The following is a 23,246-nucleotide window of genomic DNA, read 5'->3' on the forward strand; positions in this document are numbered from 1 at the left end:
ATTTATAGCTACAGTACATAGGCTCTAAATCCTTTAAAGATGTATAAACTATATAATAGAATTTTACATTTCATCTTAATTCTTTCTTTTACACTAATTTTTTACTCTACAACAAAATAACATTTAGTATTTTGCTGTATTACAGAGATTACATGCAGCAGTCAGTAAATAAACACATACATCAGGACATAGCACAAGACCAAAAGAGACAAAAACACTTAATTAGTGTTAACACACTTAATACCCCATACCACTCCTCTGCACATGTCCAAACCATCTCAATCATGCCTCTCTTACTCTGTCTCCAAAATGTCCTACATGCACTGTCCCTTTAATAAACTTTGCATCCTTTATTTACTTCCCACCTCAGTCCCTCTGCCTGGCCAATCAGTACAAATCCTTTTCTCCTCTTTTAGTGTACAACTTCTCATACAGCACCACAGTGCCCCTGTCTGACCTATTTTCTCTCCTCCTCCTCTTCTTCTTCACCTCCATAGCTGAAGGATATTGGAGACTGTAAGGTGTTGGCAGGGGACAGTGTGTCTAGACAGCATCAGATGGTGGTCTGTAGGATGGTTTTGGAGGTGAAGAAGAAGAGAAGGAGAGTGAGGACTGAAAAAAGAATAAGATGGTGGAAACTAAAGGAGGAAGAGTGTAGTGTAAGATTTAGGGAAGTGGTCTGACAGGGGATCTGTGGTGGTGAAGAGGTGCTGGATGATTAGGCAACTACTGCAGAAGTGATAAGGGAGACAGCTAGAAAGGTATTCGGAGTGGCATCTGGAAAAAAGAAAGGAAGACAAAGAGACGTGATGGTGGAATCAGGAAGTGCAGGAGCATTCTTAGCATAAGGAGAAAGAGGTTGGCAAAACAGAACTAGGATCGTCAGATAGATGAGAAAAAAAGAGTAGTAGAGAAGAGGTGGGGGTACATGCTGGAGAGAAGGGGAATGAAAGTCAGTAGGAATAAGACAGAGTACGTGTGTGAATGAGTGGAGTGGTGCGGTTGCAGGGAGAAGAGGTGGTAAAGGTGGATGAGTTTGGGTACCTGGGGTCAACAGCAGTGTTGGGCAACGTTACTTTTAAAAATAACGCATTACAATATTGAGTTACTCCCCAAAAAAGTAACTAATTACGTTACTTAGTTACTTTTTATGGAAAGTAACGTGTTATATTACTTTTGCGTTGCTTGTATCTCTTTCACGCCTTACAGGTGTAACAGGTGTAATTGCCATTAAGAAATAAGTTATATTAGGGCAAAAGACATGTGTGGGCTGCACACCGGTGATGTGGGGGGAGAACATACCTTCGTGCAATTCCGTAAATATGACCTCGTCCTCGTCTACATCATTCTCTGCTTCATCATCAGCTTGAAACATTCTAAACACTTTTACCAAGTTCGCGCTATCTGTAGTGCTGTGCTTTGCATGCAGATTTATTTTTTTTTTTTAAGTGGTATTTTTTGCAGTTGACAAGAGCTTTTCACCAACACATAATCTACACTTAACCATTATTCCTTTCTCCTTTTCCTCCACTATTTCAAAATAATAAGAATACTTCCATCACAGTAATGTAATGCTCTGGTTTGCCATCTCCGCGTCTGACCAGCTTCTGTTCCCGCGTATGAGTGCGCGATTCTACGTGACTACGTTCATTTTAATTCAGTATTTATTTTTTTAAGCAAAATTATTTAACTGAAAATTAACTCACATTACTTTTTTAAAAAAGTAACTCAGATATTAATGTGTAAATTTATAAAGTAACGCGCTACTTTACTCGTTACTCCAGAAAAGTAATATTATTATGTAACGCACGTTACTTGTAACGCGTTACCCCCAACACTGGTCAACAGTGCAAAGTAATGGAGAGTGTGGCATTGACTAAAAGACAGGAAGTGGAGCTGGAGGTAGCAGAGCTGAAGATTCTGAGATTTTCATTTGGAGTGACGAAGATGGACAGGACTAGAAATTAGTTTATTAGAGGGACCGCGCAAGTGGGACATTTTGGAGACAAGGTGAGGAAGGCGCGATTGAGATGGTTTGGACATGTGCAGAGGAGGGACATGGGGTATATCAGTAGGAGAATGCTGAGGATGGAGCCTCCAGGAAGGAGAAAAAGAGAAAGGCCAAAGAGGAGATTTATGGATGTGGTGAAGGAAGACATGCAGGTAGTTGGTTTGAAAGAGGCAGATGTAGAGGACAGAGTAGTGTGGAGACAAATTATCTGCTGTGGTGACCCAAAACGGGAGCAGCGAAAAAAGGGAAGATGGATGGATGGATGGATGGATGGATGGATGGATGGATAGATAGATAGTGCTGCAGGTTTCTGTGGTGTTACTGAGTCGACAGGATTAGTTAAATGACGTAATGCTCACACACCACACCTCCTTCCTCAGGGCATGCCCCGTAATTACGTCAGAGAGTGGACAAAAGTAAGAGTCCATACAAAGACATTTCCTTCTAGGAAGTAAAATTCGACCTCTCTAGCTAATGTGAATTCCGGATCTTTTTAGTGAGTCAGATCATTTGACTCCGTTCTCAAACAAGACAACATTTAAAATGTATTTATTTTTTAAAACTATGTAAACAGTAATTACTTCATTTTAACCGCGACTGAAATCGATTTATTAATATACACCTTCTAAATAACAATATACCATAATTTTCCATGGTCGTTTTAGGAAAAAAAAAAAGCTGGTTACCAGAACCACATATGCGAGTCGGATCCTGAGGTTCACTCAAAACGATACACTGCGGTAGAAAAGCAAAGGCAAAGTTTCGTTTGGTTTTCTTATTATCTTTCATTTTCTATATTTTCCGATAAAGCAATAACAACGAAACACAACACACTATGTAAGCTCGTTTCATAGCATGTGTGTCCCAACTGCAGATCTCCGTGTGCAGCGGGATTTCTGCGGTTTTGTGGGGATTCGGGCAAAGTCCAGTGTTCCGGTCTGTACTGCAGGATCTCTGAACTGATCTCTGTACTGATCCTGCACTGCATGGTCTCGTTTTCTTAGCGATTTACACGTTATATTCAAGTACATTTTTGTGTTACAGCCAGGTTTCTGAAACATTAGAAGGCTAACAGAATTGTTTTGTTGTCACTTTCCACCGAAACCGTGTGAAAAAGCCTACTGAGAGCACGACTGAGAACCGTGAAACTTTACATGATGGATCCACCGCCAGCTGCAAAAGTGCAGAAAGTTTTATATGTTACATACCTGATTGCTGCTTTGGACGTAACGTGGCTTTTCCTCCAGTTCTCGATAACACCGGTAGGTCTCGTCGGGTTTAAACACTGACAATGCAAAAAAATCTACATATAAATAAATGCATGCTGGTATTGTTCACAGTGCATTTCGCTTATTTCTGAGTTATTACTAATGTACGGACGAAATTGTAATGTAGTATAATTTATCTGATATATTTCATTAATTCATTTGTGCCAAAAGTAATAGTTAAACTTAAAAAAAATAAAGTTTTAGCAGCAGGTTCCTTTACTCTTAGCCATGAATAAATACTACAATATTTTTTCAGGTTATATGTTTGACTATGACATTTTTTGTTACTTCGAAATCAGTGACTGTATGAGTGTGTGGCAATACTGTGCCATTCATTACCTGCAGATCTGCAGATTAGAGATTTGGTGTGTGTTTGAATGACAAAAATCACACTAATAGTGATGTTATTGTTACTTCACTGTGCCGTTTTTCATTACATTATTATTATTATTACTATTATTATAAATTATTATTATTATCATTATTATTATTATTATTGTTGTTGCATTAGTTACATGATACTCATTTATTAGCAAAATAAAATCATAAATGTTTACAAATACATTTTCATTATATTTAGCATTATTTTTTATTTAACCCTGACATCTGAAGTATATTACCCATATAATTTAAGATTTTTATCTCATTATTTTGTTGCATTTAATTTAAAAAGGAGTGCCTAAACATACTTAGCTACTCTGATTGTTTGCTAACATCACAAGGACAATATTTAATGATAAAATGTATCTTTGGGTAGCTGTTGGCTTATCTCTTAATGTTTTTTATTTAGACTTTCTTTGCATTTTTACAGCCGAGCAAAAATGCACTGTAAAAAGAATCCTATAAAATCTACTGTAAAAAACGGGCAGCTGTATGGTTAAACTAGTACTTTACATTTTAATAAATTGTCCTGTAAATGAACAGTAAATATTGTCATCTCTAGTTAATTCATTTTGTTTGCAGAAACTGACTGCACTAAAATTGGTTACTGGCCACTTGCTTATAAATTAATATTTATAATATTTAAATAATGCGAGCATATTAGTACTCAGAATGTATTTTATTTAAGTCTATGACAAAGTAAAATAAATAATCAAAAGTATCAATTCAAGTCAGAGCTCTTTAGTTAGTGATGAGCTTCCCACTGCAGCAAAAACTACACAGTAACTGTCTTTATATAAAGCAACATACAGCAAAGTTACTCTGATCGTCCTTGACTTAAACAAAGGCTCTAATCTCCTACATAATGGTAACCCACAAAACACACAACAGAAATTTGACTGTTGGGTTTTACAGTATTTTGCTGTTTTTTTTCTTTATTATATGGTAAACTACTTGCGGCAGGGTTGCCAGTGATTTACTGTTTTTTTCAACAGTTTTTTTTCTATAAATGACACTTACAGTATATTACTGTTAAAATACATTTCATATTGTGTTTTTTCATTTCACACATTTAAAAAAGAGCACTAATGTGTGTCCACATTGTGTATCCACATTACATGTTAAAGTAACACTGAAGCAGTGATGAAGTTAATGAGATAATGAAGTGACTAATTAAATGAGGATTAAACTTTGATGGACACCTGTGAACAAGCAGGATCACTGAAGGGAAGAGAAACAAGAGCAGAGAAACACAACTTACAGCCAAAGACAAAGATGAAATCAACTGATAATAATAACACATTAAATCTCTCAGGATTTCAGCAGAGGATGATAAACAACCCCTAAAACAGCATCACCAGCTTCACTTATTAAAAGCTCTAATTGAGATTTTAGGTGTTTAGGTGTACTTTCATTTGAAGTCACCATAATGGAGATCAGTGTTTGATTTAATGTTTCTATTAAATCTTGACCTTTTAGTTATAAATAAATAAATAAATAAAACCAGATCAACTCTGATCACGATGAAAAAGTTTAGTAAAAAAATCATATATCAAAATAAAATGAAATTAAGAAAGATGTGGATCATTTATTTCTGTATGTTAGATGTTTTGTGCTATTCTGGCACCCAGCATGCATTGTGGCATGATAGTTTGTAAATAATCCCCATTTTTGAGTTTCATGTGCTGATTCTTGACATTTGTGTGTCTAAATGTTGCTGTGGCTCTGAAAGTTTTAATAGTTCAGCAAGTTAACTTGAAATCATATTACTTTTACATATTACATTTACAAAAATAAGCTCAATAAGTAATGAATATTTCACCATCAATAGTTAACAAAAACAACCACACTATAATTTCTCTTGACTTTTTTTTCTGACATAAGAAATGTGCTTTACAAATATAGCTACAACAGCCATAGAAAAACTAATATTACAGAGTTGAAGGTCAAGAGCCCAACTAAAGCAACCACTGTTCTCAAAAATGTTGAGGTCAAAAAATTTAAATAAAATATAAACCTCTGTTAAAATTTGTAGCATTCCATGGGTTAGGCTGACTAAAGCAACGTTGGTAGAACCTTGTCAGCATTGTGACATGTCAAATGTCCAGAACGAAATAGAGAAAACACAAAAGGCTGCAATTGTGGCTGTCTTGCTAATTTGGGGACATGCCTGGCTGTACCCACACTAAAGCCCAGATACTGTACTTTTAATTCTTCAATTGCATACTGCTTCAGGTTTGCAGTGAGTCCTGTTCCTCTCAAGGAAACTCTATTAAAACCCTTACCAATTATTGCTAAAAATTATGTTATCTAAAAACACACACTATGTGGGTGTATTATTGTGTTTAGCCACTGTATTAAATTTTTTTTCCACAGAAACTGGACCAACTACTCCAATCACTGTAGGTCTCATCAAATAATCTTATGTTGAGCATAGCCTTGAGTTAATTCTAAAATATTTTTTTCTGTCAAGATAACCAGTACATTTATGCAACAGGGTGAAGGCATTTAGGCCATTTAGGCCTAAAGGATATAGACTTGTGACACTGGACCCACTTTTTGTTTACTGTCAGAAGATAACCAAAGAAACTCGAGAATCTGTTCTGTGCACTTTTTCTTTGCCATTAACCACCATCAACAAGGGCCCTTCAGCTCCATGTGGTAATCCTTAGGAATCTGGCATGCTACAGGATTGCCTTCTTGGCATGATTTACCTTGGTTTGGTATTACTGTAACCAGTGACTAGAGGACCTAAGGGACGTTTTGGCTTAACCAAGTTTATAATAAACTGACATGATTTACTGGGTGTTGTATTTGCCAACTGGAAGTAAGGAGAACAACTGTGGCCACAAAGGATAGTCAGCAAGAATACACAACAATACTAAAACATATAAACTGGCCAATGTATAAACTGCATAATCTATTATATATATACACATTGTCTTGTTAAAAAGAAGAGAGGCTTTTACCTGTCACATATACATTGACTTACACATTAAAATACTTTCTTCACATATCCCAGCTTGTTATGAAGCTGTGGTGAGTTAAGGGCCTTGCTCAAGGGGCCAACAGTGGCAGCTTGTCAATACTGTTACTTGAACCCCCAAACCATAGAGCCTTAACCTCTGAGTTAGCACTTCCCAATACTAGCTGATAAAAGAGTGTCCTGGTGTGTGTTTTTTATGTAGCTCCTTATTTGTTCAATTGATACATTGTTTTATTAAAAGCCAATTCTTTTTTTTCACATTTTCTTCTCATAATTATTATTGTTTTGTCCCATAATTTTGTAACCATCTATTTCACAGAAACTACCAGGCACTGGCCTATTATACCAACAGGACAGAATGAAGGCTAATGTAGAGTACCACTAGCTAGTATCAATATGGATTGATAGAGGTTTATTGGTAGATTAATTCACTTGCTGTTTTGCTTCTTCTACAGTGTGGATAACATGAGGCTTTTCCGCCAACAGAAATTACATCCACTGATGTTTTTGTTTATTTAAATTATCTAGACGCAGTTTTGTTTGCAGTAAGAAGTTTTTTAAGACATTTTGCCATCACACAACCATCTAATACTAACAATCTTTACCTGTCAAAGTAATTTTTTCTTTTACTAATTTCTGCTGCTTTTTAATACATTTTACAAATGTACTTAATAAAGTGATTATTGGGTATAATTATATGATTTACTTTTATTTTTCTTTGCATATGGAAGTATTTGGCAAAAAAGCTGGGATTTGACACACTCTGGTTTGGATATCTACAGACAAGTGTAGGTGTGATGCAGCTCCTGGGGGGCCCTGTGTTTGGAAGGTGAGGTTTCCTTAATGTGTTTCTAAGTTAAAAACTGAATGGAAAAATATAATGTATTGATAATAGATGATATATTGATAATGTGTGTCTTGCTCAGATTTGCAGATATTTTTGGAGCACGTGCTGCTCTTTCACTGTCCTGCTTAGCATCAGTCATTTATTTTTTGCTGCTAGCAGCAGCAGATAGTACTTTGTTACTTTTTCTGCACAAACTACCTGCTGTGTTCATGCATTCTATGCCAGGTCAGCCTTCTATTATAAGTACATAAATAATTATACATAAACTTACTGCTAATGTTCAATACGTTTGATTTCCATAACCCAGCAACACTGTTGTACATTTTTTGTTCCTGCCCAGGATCACAGATGGTTATCACAGACCTATCAGAGAGCAACAAGCGAGCAGATGCCCTGGCAAAGCTCGGTCTTTGTTTTGGTATTGGCATGATCACGGGGTCATCATTAGGAGGCACTCTGAGCACACGCTTTGGGTAAATTATTTATACAAAACTCATAGGTAGAGCGTAACAAATTTTGTTTTCTAACTAACTGTACTTAAGTAAATTTTTTCAAATATCTTTACTTTATCAGAGTATTTTCTTTTTGGAAGCTTTTGCTGCACTACAACTAATATTACCACATAATATCCTACATTTTACTCCATTTTAGAATAAGATGCTGTTCCTCATAACTTAGAAGTGAGTACATAAAAAGTGTAAATTGTTAGCCTGTCATGAGACCACAACCATAACTCTGCAGTTCTCATTAGAGATTACATGGAGTAAGGGTGTCTGTAACAATAGAAACCTCTACTAACAAAGGTATGATGTACAAGAAAATGAACCATCAAATTGCAGAAATCATTTAAAATATAGATCTCATAGATCAGAACATTTACAGTTAATACTTAATTATATTTAAAAGTGATTACTGTTTGAGCAGGGTGTTTATACTCATTTACAGGAAAGGTTACATTTCAATCCCCAGACAAAACTACACACCTCTTGTGAAGGAAGACCTGTATACTATTTCTCATCTATTTCTCATCATCATCTATCTCAAGTTATATGTTCTGATTCTGAACTTATGTGAGCATTAACTAAACTTACCTAACCTTTATATGCATTTTGTCCTACATTCTCCTGCAAACATATGATTGGTAGGTAACCATATAAATGATCAAATGTAAAGTGATTCCTATTACAGTGCATGGTAATGCATGTCTAACTGATACCAGATGCGAATAGTTTTATATTTTGGTGGTATATTAATTATTACATAGTGTTTATAATATACAGTGAGGAAAATAAGTATTTGAATACCCTGCTATTTTGCAAGTTCTCCCACTTAGAAATCATGGAGGGGTCTAAAATTGTCATCGTAGGTGCATGTCCACTGTGAGACATAATCTAAAAAAAAAATCCAGAAATCACAATATATGATTTTTACACTATTTATTTGTATGATACAGCTGCACATAAGTATTTGAACACCTGTCTATCAGCTAGAATTCTGACCCTCAAAGACCTGTTAGTCTGCCTTTAAAATGTCCACCTCCACTACATTTATTATCCTAAATTAGATGCACCTGTTTGAGGTCGTTAGCTGCATAAAGACACCTGTCCACCCCATACAATCAGTAGGAATCCAACTACTAACATGGCCAAGACCAAATAGCTGTCCAAAGACACTAGAGACAAAATTGTACACCTCCACAAGGCTGGAAAGGGCTACGGGGAAATTGGCAAGCAGCTTGGTGAAAAAAGGTCCACTGTTGGAGCAATCATTAGAAAATGGAAGAAGCTAAACATGACTGTCAATCTCCCTCGGACTGGGGCTCCATGCAAGATCTCACCTGGTGGGGTCTCAATGATCCTAAGGAAGGTGAGAAATCAGCCCAGAACTACACGGGAGGAGCTGGTCAATGACCTGAAAAGAGCTGGGACCACCGTTTCCAAGGTTACTGTTGGTAATACACTAAGACGTCATGGTTTGAAATCATGCATGGCACGGAAGGTTCCCCTGCTTAAACCAGCACATGTCCAGGCACGTCTTAAGTTTGCCAATGACCATTTGGATGATCCAGAGGAGTCATGGGAGAAATTCATGTGGTCAGATGAGACCAAAAAAGAACTTTTGGGTCATAATTCCACTAAACGTGTTTGGAGGAAGAAGAATGATGAGTGCCATCCCAAGAACACCATCCCTACTGTGAAGCATGGGGGTGGTAGCATCATGCTTTGGGGGTGTTTTTCTGCACATGGGACAGGCCGACTGCACTGTATTAAGGAGAAGATGACCGGGGCCATGTATTGCAAGATTTTGGGAACAACCTCCTTCCCTCAGTTAGAGCATTGAAGATGGGTCGAGGCTGGGTCTTCCAACATGACAATGACCCGAAGCACACAGCCAGGATAACCAAGGAGTGGCTCTGTAAGAAGCATATCAAGGTTCTGCCATGGCCTAGCCAGTCTCCAGACATAACCCAATAGAGAATCTTTGGAGGCAGCTCAAACTCCGTGTTTCTCAGCGACAGGCTAGAAACCTGACTGATCTAGAGAAGATCTGTGTGGAGGAGTGGGCCAAAATCCCTCCTGCAGTGTGTGCAAACCTGGTGAAAAACTACAGGAAACGTTTGACCTCTGTAATTGCAAACAAAGGCTACTGTACCAAATATTAACATTGACTTTCTCAGGTGTTCAAATACTTATTTGCAGCTGTATCATACAAATAAATAGTTAAAAAAATCATATATTGTGATTTCTGGATTTTTTTTTTAGATTATGTCTCTCACAGTGGACATGCACCTGCGATGACAATTTTAGACCCCTCCATGATTTCTAAGTGGGAGAACTTGCAAAATAGCAGGGTGTTCAAATACTTATTTTCCTCACTGTAGTATCAATTAAATATTAGAGCAAATTAAACAAGGGCAGAGAAACACAACTTACAGCCAAAGCCAAAAATTTCATCAACACATTAAATCTCAGCAGAGGATGATTAAACATTAACAGTTTAATTTAATACTAATCAGTGTGAACTTATTTCTGTCATATGTGTACAAAGCTATAATTAAGGTTTGAGGTGTTGTACTTTTATTGAAAACCACCATAATTTGTTTAGTGCTTGCTGTAGTTGGGCTCTTGAAACTTGACATTTTGCTCTTTGGTTACTGCAATACACATAAATTACACCACAGTTACTACAGCAGTTATCTGAAAAATATACACACCACATACAAATAAAGTTTTGAACTATGACAGAACTTAAACACACACAGACATAGAAAATAATCAGTGTATAAGTCTCAACATCGGTGACAATCAAATTTGGAAAACCAGATCAACTTTAAACATCACCAAAAAGTCTACTGAAAAATCACAACAAACACCAAAATAAAAGCAACTAAAGAACATTATTCCGCATAATTTGTTCATGCCACAATGCATGCTGGTCTTTTTTTACTATTCTGGCACCCAGCATGCATTGCAGCATGCAGGTTTGTTTGTTAATAGTAATATAATAAGATTACTAAATAAGATTATTAGATGATGATATTATTATCTATAGTTAAACAAAACCACTTATTTACAATTTCTCTTGACTTGTCTTTGCATAACAAATGTGCTTTACAAACAACAGCCTGAGAAAAACTAATGTTAAAGAGTCAAAGGTCACAAGTCTATCTAAACCAACCACTGATCTCCAAAATGGTGAGGTCAAAAACACTTTCAATCAAATATAAACCTTTGTTAAATCTCAAATAATATTTTGTAGATATAGGATAGAAATAAATTCAAACTGTAATCATTGAAGCTGGTAATCTGTTTTTTTGGAGTTGTTTAATCATTGTTTTAATTCAGTTGATCTTGTCTAAGGCAGTGGCTGTATGTCAGTTGTAGTTTTATTTCTTGTTATTTTCTTTCAGTAATTCTGCTTGTAAACAGCAGTGTTCATTAGTGTCTGAAATCACTCGTTTGTTTTCATTCACTCTGTCAAGTGGACTATACGAGTAGACTGATGTAGGGATTAGTGAGAGTGTAGGATGTGATTTCAAACCCTGAGTGTTGACTCTGAACGCTGTTAACTCAGAGTATACTGTATACTGTTTATACTTTCTAGAAACTAACTAAATTACTTAGAATTCATTGTTTTATCTGGGATTTAACTTTTTTTAATGAAAAAACAGCATGTCACTTTCAGAATGTGGACGATTTTTTTCCGCAGTTTTTTTACATTGTATGCGTTGGCATACCCAGTGACAATCCTTAGTGTTGGCTAGCATGGACTTAATGTGTATATGTACTTCTTAATTTTTTTTCATGAATTGGGGCTTGTAAATGTGCAGCATTTCTTTGTGGTTTTTACATAAATTGGGATTAAACTGCTAAGGAAGTAAGACAAGTTCATTTGCAAAGCATTAACTGTAATAACAGTATATCTTGTAATATATCAAACTGGACAAGTTAAGTATCTTTGCACCTCCAATAAGGCTTTTTACCGAAGCACTAGCTTTGCTTATTAGGCCCTGTATACATTTTCTCAAATATACGAGATTTAAACAAAATCAAAAGCTTGACTGCATTAGAGATATATAATTGTTGCTGCTGAACAGTATCTTGATTAATCTCAGGTAGTTCCTGTTGTATGGTGCCAACCAGTCCCTCTTCTTAACTAGAAAATTTGCTAGCTGTTCTGTTGCATGCCCACCTGTTAGGCATGTTGCATCTCATCTCTTCCGTTGCCTTGTACCATAAATTGTGCAATGACGATATAGTTGAATTTAATCTAATGTAAAATAATCTGGCAGAATTTGTGTAGCATATTTTATTTTGTGGTTACTAAGCACTGTGCTAAACACCTATAGTCTACCAATGGGGCTAAGGTGTGCACAAACTCATTCAGTGTATAGACAGTTGAGTAGGAGTAAGCCTGGTGTGTCCTGGACAACAATGCAGGAAGTCTTAACTTTAGCATTTCACCAGCTGTGGAAGCTGAGAGTAAGGTGTGTCAAGTAGATAGAAGGATTCCAACAATATTTCTGTAGGCTATACTGTAACAGACATTAACTTATTTACTTCATTAGAAAAGAGCAGGCTAAAGACTGTAATGACTAAAGCCATGGTTCAATGTCAAGACATTAGGTGCTGGTAGGTATTAAATCCAACATGGTGAATGCACATATTGCAGTTCTGAATATACCACATAGCTCATAACAGTATTATGGAAAAGCAGAATTAACAACCTTCTCACCAGTGTGATATTCGCCTGGCTTGAATGCCCTTTTATAGTCATAAGACAAGAATAAATCTGCATTGGTAAAATGCCCATTGTACATTGTCTGTGCATTTAAAAAAAAAAAAATTAAATTTTGCATTACAAAAAAAAAAAAAATATATATATATATATATATATATATATATATATATATATATATATATATATATATATATATATATATATAGTATCATAATATTGTACATAAAAAAAAAAAGTATAGCTGCTGCACTCATGCGTCTGTTTTTTAAAGCTTCTGTACGTGACGCCCAGCACGAGGATTCAACTTCTTTGACTTCTTTAAGGGTCGCTCAAAGAAGTTGGGTCCTCATTGCTTTAGATGGTTGCAGAAGTGGAAGGTCCGCTTTTCAGGGCTCAGACCATACAACGCTCACTGCAACTGCAAGTCGGTTTGCATGGCCATCATCTCAGAAGGAAGGCAGCGCTAGATAACAATGGTGGTCACACAATATATTGACACTTTGGACACAGTTTTGACATGTTCACTTAATTCAATTCAATTCATTTTTATTTGTATTGCACTTTTAACAATGATCATTGTCTCAAAGCAGCTTTACACAGATAATGTGGTGATTAAAAGTGAATATGTTCTTTATAAGAAAGTTTGTCCCTGATGAGCGAGCCGGTGGCGACTATGGCGATGTTGCGGGGTACAGTGATGGTAATCAGAAGCGAAATGTAGTCCTGAGTCAATGTAGCAGTCTGTTGACATTAACTACAGCCCAATCCATCCTCAAAGTGCCCGTTCTTACTCCGGAATTTCATGGAACCACCCAAGGCGTGGCCTCCAATCGAAGAGAACACCATCCAGAGGCAGGCCTGGACGAAGTGGGAAGATCCACGGAGGGGAGAGGGGCAGGAACAGTGGTCACTGGAACCTCAGGAGCATGTTTAATTAGACCGAGGCTTAGTTGTGTAGCTGTGTACTCACTTGTGTGGCCAGTTATTTTGACAATAGTAGCTGTATGTTGCGTCATTTTTGGTGACTTTGCTGCTATACAAGCTGCACATTGACTACTCTAAAGTATATCCACTTTGCATTTTTATAGTACGTACCTTGAGAGCATAATAATAAAATTGTTGCTGAAATGTGACAGGTGTAATCACTTTTGTAAGATGCTATATGTATATGCATAACCCATTGTGTACATTTTAATTTTACTAGCTGTGATAATGGAGGCATTTCTTTATGAATGTTTGTGTGTTTTGCAGGGAAAAGTTTGCAGCATACGTTGCTTCTGTGGGAAGTGCTATCAATTTATTGCTGGTGTTGAAATTTATTCCTAAGCACACAAAAAGGCAACACAAAAAGATGAACAACAGTAGGATAAATCTTTTTATTATTATGTATTTACAATTTAAATTGTTAACACTTAAATTAAATTATGAACAATCATTAACAAGTTAATCCATGTACAGCATATTGTATATAGTAGGAGTCAGTGGCCATGTAATGAATGCCATTACAAAAGCATGAAACCCAGTTAACTCAATTCTACAAGACTCCTTTCATCAGTGATTACTCCTTTAAAATTGGTTCTCTGTGTATTTTTGTGAAATTTTATGTGCATTATGGTTTAACAGAGTATTTGAAAGGCAAATTGTGTTTTTGTGCAAAAGGAAATGCAAAAGTATAAATGGTTCATGAAAAAGTTTAACTACTGTTTTGGCAATCTTTACCTCACAATGTCCACGTTTTCAAAGTCTGTTTTGAAAATTGCTTTGTAAGTGTATCTGTGACCAAATCAATTTCTTCTCCTCTGTCAGCCATTTTAAATGAAAAACATCTATTAATTGTATTCAATCAATTAAGATATCTGAGCTTGTGCAGTTTCCGTACTCCGACTGTCCTGTCTGGCCATCCAATTAAAAAACATGGAAATGCTGACATTATTGTATGCCTGCTATGCTGCAGGCACCTGCACTGTTGATTCTAAAGGCATCAACGCAGATTTTGAAAACACTGGCAACAAGCTGAAATATGATTGGATAGAAACTGCAACCTATGCATACACTACTGCAACTAAGACTAACAACTAAGAGAAAAGCTTTGAAATGAAGAGAATAGATTACTGCAGATAATTTATTAAATATTTATGTAATAAAATATATTAAAACGCAAGTCTCTTGTGATTTGGATAGTGTTCTGGCCAGCAGAGAAGGCCTTGCTAGCCCTGATGGCTCGCCACTGATAGCAATATGCAGTGTTTTCATATGGTTAAAAGCATATTAACCCATAATTGAGCATCTTCAGGCAATTAGCATGTTTAAGATGGCATGTTCAACAATCTCTAGTACTTTCTTTTTGTTTATTGTCTGTATGATTGGTTACCCTAACCTGATAACTTACACGTGATGAACTGGTTAACATCGGGCAGTTTACTTCATATACCTTTTCACCTGTTTTTACAAACCCAGAAATTATTTTGGAGCTCTTAGTTGGAGGAGCAGCTCGCCCGGTGTGCAAGTGACAGCAGGGAGTTAGAACTTTGCTCCCATCGATACAGATGGCAAATCTCTGCTCACTGCCCAACAAAATGGACAAACTGATTCTTCTTAACAGATCAACCAAAGACTTGCTCTGCTGCTCTCCGTTTTACTTGAAACTTGGCTTAGTCTCTCGATCCCAGACAGTGGAATCCTTTGTTCGGGCTTCCACTTACACTGAAGGTTGTCGCCAAACAAAGCTATCTTGTAAAATAAAGGCAGCAGAATCTTCTTCTACATTAACGAACGCTGGTGTACAGATGTCACAATGCTGAATATATAGTGCAACCCAAACTTGGAAACACTGATCACAAACTGTAATCCTTTTTATTCACTGCAGGAATTTGCCTCATTTATTCTGACCGGAGTTTACATCCAGAGGGGGGAAGTAATGAAGTACAAATACTTAATTACTGTACTTAAGTCAATTTCAGTGATTTACTTTATTTATTTTTCGGACAACGTTTTACTTTCAATCATTAAATGTTTACACAAATATCTGTACTTTCTGCTTTTTACATTTTCACACCAGACACTGTACTTTAGTTTTAATCTATTTGGTAAAATGTAAATATTTCTGTTCTTATTGCACGCAGTTTTGAGCCCATTAACCTATTTCCTTTCATTGCATGGCTTTTTCAGTCTACCACTGGTGTATCATTTACTGGCTTTTACACACCACGGATGTAGACTAGTTTACAAAGTTAACACAACCAGAAGGCAGCAAGAAGTATGAGACAGAGGGGGTCAGCGATGTAAACATGACGATGAGAACAGACACATTTTAACAGCACAAATTGTCTCAAAGCATGTGCTGACCAACTGTCTCCTATCTTCACCCATATCTTTAACAGATCACTGTAGCTATGTAAAGATACAGTTTTATTTTTTATTATTATTATTTTGGTACAATAATTCCGGAAATTCTCCATTCCAAACCCCAAAAGATCACTATAAGCCCTTTCCATCTGTCAGTGTATCACCAGCTTCCTGACATGCAGGAAACAACACGTGACACTGGGCGAGGTTACCTCCAGTATTTGGAAAGGCAGCACTGGTGCTCCTCAGGGATGTGTCCTCTCCTCAATGCTATTCTTCCTCTATACTAACTCCGAATCCAGTGACCCAACATTTAAACTTCTGAAATTTGCAGATGATACTACGCTTAATGGACTCATCCAAGATGGTGGCGAGTCACGGACACACAGGCCAGCCTTTACTTCCCTTGAGCATCAATAAGCCTTGGCTGCCCATGACCCTGTTGCCAGTTCACCATTGTTCCTTCCTTGGACCAGTTTTGAAAGATTCTGACCAATGCAGACCAAGAACATCAGACAAGAGCTACAGTCTGGAGAGTCATCTATACATCACAATTTGTCAATCTCGCTCAAATCCTTAAGTTTGCCCATTTTCCCACCCACTAACAGATGCCATGATGAAAAGATTATCAGTGTTATTCACTCACTGGTCATTATGTTATGCCTGGTCTGTGTAAATAAGGTACATGTACATGTATGTATTTTTTTTATGTATATTTTTTGTTCCTAACCAGATACAGCTGGCTCTGTGTTTAATTTGGGGGAGATTGCAAGACTGATGAAGTTTCCAGGAGTTGCAAAGACGTTCACTGTGAAGATAATATCAGGACTGCCATCTGGTGGGTGACATTTGTTTTAATTTATTAAAATATTATTTCCTTCTAATGAAAAATTATTCAACTATTCAAATTATTCCATCTCATTTATTGTACTTAATTTTTACTTATTGCTTAAGATTCATGAAATCATGAAGTAAAAATTTACTTATTTGAGATTTAGATTTTAAGCAATTATTTAAGAAATTGGAAATAATGAGTGAGATTCTGTATTCTCAATAAATAAGGTAGTTTTGTATTAGCACACATAAGGCTTGGCAATTCTGGGAAAGAAAAACTGGCACTCAGGATAAAACCCAGGTTGTTGCATTGTGAGACAGCAATGTTTACTGCTGAACTATACGACTGCACATTTAAAATGGTTAAAATAATGCTGTTGTTAGTTCTTCCAGTGGCAACATAGTTTATAAATATATATATATATATATATTCCTGAACGGGGATCGAACCCAGGCCACAGCGTCGAGAGCGACGCATCCTAACCACTAGACCACCAGGGAACCGTCATATATTCTCCATTAACAAACTGACTGAATTAAGTCTTACAGACTGTTTTATGTTCTAATACCATGACATAGGTGGTTATAGAAATACCTAAACCAGCCAGTCTTGCACTAAAAAACATCACATTAAAAGTCACTGAGAAGATTTTGCATTCTGATTGTTGATGTGCACTTTACTGTGCTGCTAGACACTATATGCATGATTTTATAAACTTCTAAAACACATTGTCTGGTTAGATAACTGCATGATTAAGTAGATGTGTTCCACAAGGAGTTCCTTTATACAGTTATAAATGAGTGTATTACCAAAATATAATTATTTGTTTCGTATTTTTCAGGTGTTTTTCAGGTCATGTTCTCCATCATTGTTATGAACTTTTTCCAGCTGCAGGCAGAGCAAAATGGTTACCTCATGGCATACCTTGGTGTGGTGCAAATGGTACACTTCTACTTATTCTGGCTTTTTTTTTTATGTTAAGTTTTCTGGGAAAAGATTACTTATGCTGACCGTTATAATCTCAAAATTTACATCTCTGTACTGTATGTGTGTGCATTTACCTGCTTTTTTGTGTTCTAGGTTATTCAGGGTGCTGTTATTGGTCGTCTCACCACAAGATATTCAGAGAATTCATTACTACTGTTTTCGATAGGCCTGAACAGCTTGGTGGGGCTTGCACAGGTATACATAATTTCCCAAGATTATTAATTATGGATAATTCCAGAATTATTGGATCTTGTAAAAGAGCCAACATTAATGCATGAATTAAATAATATTATATTTTGATCTTAATTATATGGGATTAATAACAGCACTCCAATAATGCACTACTGGGACTTGTAGATGGATCGTGGACCACAATTTGCAGAACATTTATTTGCACATGTTTATATCCTTAGGTTTCTTAAATGAACTTAAGAATATAAACATGTGCAAATAAATATGTAAATATATAATTTTTGTGTAATTGTTGTCCCCACACAATTTAATAAAAATATTAATAATTAATTAAATATATATTCATAATAATAATAAAAAAACCCACTCAAAATTTCAATGGGCAAATGCAGATTGGTGCTGTAACACCCACATTTTTAAAGACAAATCTTTTCATTTGCACAATAACATTGAGAATTGGGAAAATAAGTTAAATTTCTCCATCTTGGAGAGTGGTTTTGAGAAGTCTGATGAATCATTTTGTGTTTGTGAGAGGTCAAAATACCCATATATATTTATATTCAGCAAAAAAATACACTTTCTGTATGTATTTCATATGTAATTTTACATATGAAAATGCTATTTAAAGCTTACTTCATCTCATTTCATACTTACAGATTTTCTTTTTTATTTCCTGGAGCATCTCTTGATAAGTAACTTGATTTCAATCAAGAGAATTTCCATTTTCTGCTTATTTCTTCCGGCTGATTTTAATTGTACAGTACTATAATTTTTGAAGGGGATCTAACTTATATCCGACTTTATACATAATCCATACATCAGTTTACCCTTTGCCCCAACCACTGAAACTAAAGAAATTTGATGACAACAATAAATTAATATATGAAATATTTTTTTTAATAAACCAGACACAATGTGTGAGCAGATTCTACAATTTGCAGCAGGAAGTGTATAGGATTAGTAAGGAGGAAGTGAGAGCAGCGGTTAAAGAGGGTGAAAGAGTGGGAAGTCAGTTGGACCAGATGACATACCTGTAGAAGCGTGGCGATGTTTAGGAAAGATGGCAGGGTAGTTTTTCACCAGGTTGTTCAACAAGATTTTGGAAGGTGAGAGGATGCCTGAGGAATGGAGAAGGAGTGTACGGGTACCGATCTTTAAGCATAATGGAGATGTGCAGACCTGTAGTAACTACAGGGGAATAAAGTTGATCAGCCACACCATGAAGTTATGGGAAAGAGTAGTGCACATCTAGTCAACAGATTTCATCTGTGAGCAACAGTATGGTTTCATGCCGAGGAAGAGCACCACAGACGCATTATTTGCTTTGAGGATGTTGATGGAGAAGTATAGAGAAGGTCAGAAGGAGTTGCATTGTGTGTTTGTGGATTTAGAGAAAGCGTACGGCAGAGTGCCGAGAGGGTAGTTGTGGTGTTGTATGAGGAAGTCAGGTGTGTCAGAGAAGTATGTGAGGGTGGTGCAGGACATGTATGAGGACAGTGTGACAGCAGTGAAGTGTACAGTAGGAACAACAGACTGGTTTAAGGTGGGGATTGGACTGCATTAAGGATCTGAGCCCTTTCCTGTTTGCAGTGGTAATGGACAGGTTGATTATTCAAGATTTGTTATACAATATAGCAATCTGACAGCATCTAAACATCTGACAACAACAGTAATATGTGATTTATTAACATCCCATTCCTGATTTATTTTCCACCTATATAGTTATAATAACCTCCACTCTTTTTACTAATCCATTAATTGGAATGTGGCTTTGGTTTATGCCATTTACACCACAATAGCATCAAGGAATTTAGCCAATGGTGTTGTAATCTCTTAGTTTTTATACCATTTAGAAACTCTCCCAAACCAGAAATGATTACAAGTGAATAATGGCCTGGTCCCCCTATGTAACTTTGTTTTTTAACCCTTTTATTATTATTATTATTGTTATTAGTATTATTATTATTATTGTTATTATTATTAATGTTGTAACATATCTTATTTTCATCTGCTTTTACAGGCCCTTACCACTAACATTGTACAGTTCTGCTGTGTTCTTATTCCAATGATGCTGTCACTTAGCATCTTCAATGTCATCACAGACAGCATGCTAACAAAAAGTGTCCCAGCATCTGACACAGGTAACAGAAACACACCAACTATACAGTAAAGTTTTATACTCATTACAGTTTATCTCAGTTGCTTTGGAGCATTTCTCAGATCAGAAATGAAATTCTCAAAACTACTTGTTTGACCTCCACATTTTATTACAAATTATCCATTAATCATTTTATGACAAATTATTTAGTCATATGTTCTTATCATAAGAAAATTTCTTAATCGATTGTCTATCAGTTGCTTATGTCATGTTGATCCAAATATATTATACTGAATTTGCCTAAATAGTCTTAACCCGAAAACATCTCAGCATTATTTCATTGCATACATCATTGAATGTTGTCACCAGTTGTCATCATCTGTCATCTAAACTTTCTATTAAACTTTTTTTTTGTAAATGTGACTTGAATTTATGAACTGTGCAGATGAATCTTGAATGACACTAATGAAGTAGAGTGTATGGCATCAGATCAACCAATGATCAACTAGTTCTCTAAAACAGGTCAAATGTGAATCTCGTGAACCTTCAATTGCAGAGTGTATACAGACAGAAAAACATATAATATATAAATTCTGAAAATGGATGAACAACTAAGAAACAAACGAACACTTGTATAGTACAGTAAAAGTGTGAATCCTGTCTGGTCTCTTGCAATCAATATTAATCAAATATGCATTCAAATAAATGAATTTGTGCTGCTGAAATTCATAGATGCCAAACATAAGGAATTAAAATTTTGTGCATTTTCAGTCACTGTGATACAAAACATATTTATATCAAGAACCCCTGAAACTTGTGCACAGTCATACTGACATGTCTAAACATTTTGATAATCTTGTTTGTGAACAATGACAAAGGGACTTTTCATTCTGATGGGAATGAGATGTTCATACTTACTTTTGTGAGATGAACTGAGGATTTTGAGAAAAGTACAGGCTGTTGCAAGAAATCCAATGTTTTGTGATGTTTGTACAAATTGTTTTGAGAATTCACTTGCTGGTTTGCAAATATTAAGGATGATTCGAGAAATGCTTCAAAGCAGCTGAGAAATGCTGTAATAGTCACTCGCAAAGACTTGAGACATGTATTTAATGAGACACTGTATTGTGTGCAGTGTTTTGTTTCTGCATTCTGTACCTCTCATTCCTGTATGTATTGGTATTTTGTAGGGACCATGCTGGGTCTATGTGCATCAGTGCTGCCTCTGGTGCGAACAGTTGGACCAACTATTGGAGGTTTTCTTTATGAGACATATGGTGTGGCATCATTTGGATACATTCAGTTTATTGTCAGTGCTGCTACTTTCAGTCTTATGTTCATGTCAAGCGCAAAGAAAAACACCACCTAATACAAATAAACCCTGTCTGTATTAAATATGTGTGGAAATCTACTTTCTAATGAATGTTTATTACCATTGATGTTTTTAAACTGTTTATTAATATATCATGTAATTTGGTAGATGCATTTTTATAAATGTTTAGTATACCAGTGATAATCAGGAATATATTATACAGTAGCCAATATAGCTAAAGTTTGTAATGTTTTTCACTGACTTTTGTGGGGGGCATTTCTACATGTATCTATTTCTTTAATTATATTTCCTTATTAGTGGTTATTCATATAATGCATATAATGATTGATGGTATTGCCTATATGATTATTACTCCAATAAGCACCAAAAATGTCTGTTTAATCTGAAAAAGATAAATGATTTAACAAATTGTTTGAACTAATTCATTACTTTGATGATCTTGAAATGTTCATAATTTTAGTATTAATAAATAATTAATGTCAGGTATGTCATTACCAGCCAAGAGTCACAATTCATACTTCATGCCAAATAATAGAATCACGTTCAAATGCACTATATGGACAGACATTTGTGGAGAGTTCAACATTTAAAAAAAAAAAAAACAACTAAGATTATAAGAATAAGGTTGTAGCAATAAAAAATGAAGTCAAAATTACGAATAAACTCGTAGCATTAAGACAGTGGCATCACCGGCAGCAGTACTGGCACCCTGGTGTTACACCAGATTCTGTGACCTGAGACTCAATTAGATATGAGCGGTAATGCCGTCTAAGCTCACAAAACATGATTTCACAGAATCTCGTGTAACTCTTAAGAAACAACTTATCCTCTTTAAATAGCACACAGATGTAACCATTAATATGAGACTGAAACTGATATTGTGCAGTTTGAAATGGTGACCACTGGTCGACGTCAAGGAGCACAGCTGCACGCTATTTAAAAAGGAGAGGTGTTTCTCAAAAGGAACCTACTGTCAGGGATCCACCTGCCACGCCCCCTTTGGTGGCTTTCTATGCCTCCACTCTCCTTAGAGCTCCAGGTTTAATCACGCACACCTGGAGCTCATCATCACTCATGCCTCCACTCTCTCTGGAGCTCCTCGGCAGAATCACACTCACCTGGGGCTCATCATCACTCCACCCCGCTTCTATATAAGCTCCTCATTCACTCCCAATCCCCATTCGTTATTGAATGTGTTGGACGCTAGATACTGTGTGAATGGGTTGTTTGTTTTGTAGTATGTTCCATGTCTTCCGTTCCGTTCGGACTCCACAATCCCGTACCGGCCGCGCTTCACCTCCCCGTGCATCTCGGGTCAGCTAGCGCACCTCGGACTCTCTCAACCGTAGGACTGCCGTGTGCTTGTGCTTGTGCGTGTGTGTGTGTGCGTGCTCGTGTCTCTCTCTCTCCCTCACACTTGTATTAAAACCCGAGCAAGCTGTACTCCGGCTTCCGCCTTCTGTTTTCGCTCGCACCCTGACAGAATAACGAACCCCTGAAAAGGAATATACAAAAAAAAAAAAAAGAAATTTAGGGAAGGAAAATGATCGGATTACCATCGTGGTCCCGGCGCGAACCGAACCTCGGAGGTGGGATTCGCTCTGCCACGATGAAGCGGCAGCCAAGCTCCGCCTCGAGGAAAACCCGGAAGTCCGCTGCCGTTTTATGCGGATAATGCTCAGCAGCGCCACGCCCCGTGATAACGTCATGGATTTCCCGGCT

General features: G+C 36.5%; 1 protein-coding gene across 6 annotated transcripts; it reads left to right on the top strand.

Annotated features, from left to right (window-relative positions):
• The first annotated feature begins 2,464 nt into the window (after positions 1 to 2,464).
• On the top strand, positions 2,465 to 21,586 carry slc22a18 (solute carrier family 22 member 18). 6 transcript variants are annotated; one of them, XM_046840861.1, is made up of 12 exons: positions 2,480 to 2,770; positions 2,886 to 3,000; positions 3,129 to 3,273; positions 7,378 to 7,475; positions 7,573 to 7,718; positions 7,834 to 7,966; positions 13,986 to 14,095; positions 16,813 to 16,917; positions 17,756 to 17,856; positions 17,995 to 18,096; positions 20,114 to 20,234; positions 21,382 to 21,586. In XM_046840861.1, the coding sequence occupies exons 3-12, from the start codon at positions 3,166 to 3,168 to the stop codon at positions 21,558 to 21,560; spliced, it is 1,203 nt and encodes a 400-aa protein (XP_046696817.1). In that variant the 5' UTR covers positions 2,480 to 2,770; positions 2,886 to 3,000; positions 3,129 to 3,165; the 3' UTR covers positions 21,561 to 21,586. The 6 variants fall into 6 exon arrangements, with proteins under 6 accessions (XP_046696814.1, XP_046696817.1, XP_046696818.1 ...); XM_046840862.1 differs by having other exon boundaries at positions 2,886 to 2,947; XM_046840858.1 differs by having other exon boundaries at positions 2,465 to 2,556; positions 2,677 to 3,273.
• Positions 21,587 to 23,246: the final 1,660 nt, after the last annotated feature.

The sequence above is a fragment of the Silurus meridionalis genome, chromosome 26 (assembly GCF_014805685.1).
Source record: "Silurus meridionalis isolate SWU-2019-XX chromosome 26, ASM1480568v1, whole genome shotgun sequence".
NCBI lineage: Eukaryota > Metazoa > Chordata > Actinopteri > Siluriformes > Siluridae > Silurus > Silurus meridionalis.

Excerpts from the sequence above, each read along its gene's own strand:
- slc22a18 (XM_046840858.1), top strand. The coding sequence starts at position 3,166 with ATGATGGATCCACCGCCAGCTGCAAAAGTGCAGAAAGTTTTATATGTT. Across the intron at positions 7,967-13,985 it reads ACTCTGAGCACACGCTTTGG|GGAAAAGTTTGCAGCATACG; the intron begins GTAAATTATTTA and ends TGTGTTTTGCAG. Across the intron at positions 20,235-21,381 it reads TGTCCCAGCATCTGACACAG|GGACCATGCTGGGTCTATGT; the intron begins GTAACAGAAACA and ends GGTATTTTGTAG.